Source organism: Rattus norvegicus, chromosome 8 (assembly GCF_036323735.1).
Source record: "Rattus norvegicus strain BN/NHsdMcwi chromosome 8, GRCr8, whole genome shotgun sequence".
NCBI classification, from domain to species: domain Eukaryota; kingdom Metazoa; phylum Chordata; class Mammalia; order Rodentia; family Muridae; genus Rattus; species Rattus norvegicus.
The window spans coordinates 25331577-25334202 of NC_086026.1; the positions used below are offsets into that span (position 1 = coordinate 25331577).

At 34.6% G+C, this 2626-nt stretch overlaps 1 protein-coding gene across 1 annotated transcript; it reads right to left on the reverse strand.

Annotated features, from left to right (window-relative positions):
* Positions 1-892: 892 nt before the first annotated feature.
* Or7g31 (olfactory receptor family 7 subfamily G member 31) lies at positions 893-1831 on the reverse strand. Its single transcript, NM_001000876.1, has one exon. It carries the CDS (start codon positions 1829-1831, stop codon positions 893-895), a length of 939 nt encoding a protein of 312 aa, NP_001000876.1.
* Positions 1832-2626: the final 795 nt, after the last annotated feature.

Genomic DNA, 2626 nt, shown 5'->3' on the forward strand with positions numbered 1-2626 from the left:
ACTGGCCTGAAATCTGGATATACTCAACCTACTAAAGGTATCAAGTTAAATGATATTTTGTGACATTATTCAGTGGGTCCAAGTAAAGATGCTTAGTCTTTGCCTCTTCTATCCTGATCATAAATTGCTGTTGAATTTGAATTCTATTTCCAGTACATGGAAGAAAGATAGTTGCGTGGAAGACTGATGAAAACAAAAATATCTTCAAATATAGACTCCACCATGAAATTTCTTATAAGGAAACAACTCTATTCACTTTTCTATGCTATTAATATTATTGTTTTGTGCAGCTATATCTAAAGATAACATCACCATTCAATAATAATTCTCTCAAAATCACCCAACACAACTAATATTACCATAATATATCTATTTAATTCATAATGACATTAAATTTTCTGAGTGATATTTACCACACAGTAACTTGAACTGTGACTAATATGTCACAGTAACAGTTTCACATAGAATACATGTCCACTTCCTTGTTCCACATAGAATTGTTATTTATATGTCATCTTCATAAACCCAGTTGTACACTTGGGAGAAAACTATTGTCTACTTTTAAATTGAAGCTTAGTATTGCTTCAGCATTTTCCTAACTATTTCATTTCTTATACATTCAAAGTTGAGACCGTACTACAACAATATTTTCTAAGACCAAAATATGTAGTTCATACAGGTTTGGTGGGACTTGGGAATATAAACTGTGTATAAATACCTATAAGTGTGTCATATAGTCACAGAACACAAAATAAGTGTTAAATTTTGACATAATTATAGCACAGTGATTATGTTGTGCCATTAGAAGCGTAGAGTATGAAGAGTGTGTATTTTGGTTTAGTAAAGTATTAGTTTACTTACTCTAGAATTTGATGTCACAATAAACGAAATATCATAGAAAAGAAGCCATGCCACTGAAGAATTTCCTCACAGCCTCTTTCATGTCTCTGTTCCTCAGACTGTAGATAAAGGGATTCAGCATTTGAGGTACAACAGAATACATCACTGAAGCCACTGCAGTCTTCCTGGATGAATCCATAATAATAGATGTAATATATACCCCAAAACCTGTCCCATAGAACAAGGACACAACTGACAGGTGAGACCCACAGGTGGAAAAGGCTTTATACTTTCCTTCTGATGATGCCATTCTCAAAACTGATGATATTATGTGAACATAAGAAAAAACTATTCCAGAGATAGGAATACCAATGAATATACATGAGGAAAGATAGATCAATATGTTATCAATGAGAATATCAGAGCAAGCCAACTTGATGATCTGGGGAAGTTCACAGAAGAAGTTTGATATTTCTAGGTGTTTGCAGAATGATAGTCGAAGCACCATAAGGCTGTGCATCAAAGAATCTACAACACTAATTACCAGGGACAATAGAATCAGCAGGACACAAAAACAGGGTTCCATGATAACTGTGTACCTCAGCGGGTGACAAATAGCAATATAGCGGTCATAAGCCATTACTGCAAGGAGGCAGTTTTCCATCCCACCAAAAATTAAGACAAAGCTCATTTGAGTGAGGCATCCTTTGTATGTGATGCTTTGACTATTTTCTTGTATGTTTGCCAGCATCTTTGGGATTGTGCTTGTACTTAAACAGATGTCATTTAAGGACAAATTTGAAAGAAATAAGTACATAGGGGTATGAAGATGGGAGTCATAGATAGAAATCAAGATTATAAGAAGATTTCCCAGGATGGTGACCAGATATATAGAAAAGAACACGCTGACCAAAATAGGCTGCAGTCTTGTGTCTTCTATCAGTCCCAGAAGAAGGAATACTGGAAAATCTGTTTGGTTACTCTTTTCCATGTTATTCATAAATTTGACTTAGATGGTGAAAAGTGGAAAAATCGATGACAAGTTTAAACCAAGTTTCCACACCTAGGGACTTGTTGAAATCTTATCCTTTGAAGTCTGAAGTTATAATTCACTAATTAAAGCATTAAGTACAAAAGCATGATTCTCAGAATTCTGAAGCCCAAAAACCAGCACAAAGACCAGGATGCTGCAGCAGCCCAACTGCAATCCAAATTTAGAAGTTTTGAATGTGTGATTTTGAAAAATCAATTGCATAAACAAGGTTCTGGTCATGAAGGAACACCATTATCACAAACATTTCATGAGGGATTATCAGGGACTGCCTCCTATGAGCATGCATGTCCCTGTGAGATTTAATATCCAAAGCTCTTCATTATACCTGTACTTGCTTCATTATTTTGACCTCATGAGTCCACTTCCTAAAAGACTGTAGGGGACTGAATTCATGTTCTGCACATTTTGGTATTGGGATCCCACCTTGTATTATTCAAACATCTTGCTTTCACTTTCTTCCGTTGTGCAGGCCTTGAGTATGAGCTACATGATCTTTATATTAATTTTCAACTTATATTTTTCTATATGATTTATACCATCCATCTGCACTGCAGAATTGTATGCTATGAAGTTTATACAACATATATATTAAATATGGAAATGTAAAACATCAGATATATTCTTACTCAAGTTTCGTTAATGTTTCCAGAATTTATAATGTTGTTTTCATATTTTCTACAGAAGACTAAAATGTAAACTACCTGGATATTGAGTATTGAACAAGAGGTCAGG

Excerpts from the sequence above, each read along its gene's own strand:
- Or7g31 (NM_001000876.1), bottom strand. The coding sequence starts at position 1,831 with ATGGAAAAGAGTAACCAAACAGATTTTCCAGTATTCCTTCTTCTGGGA.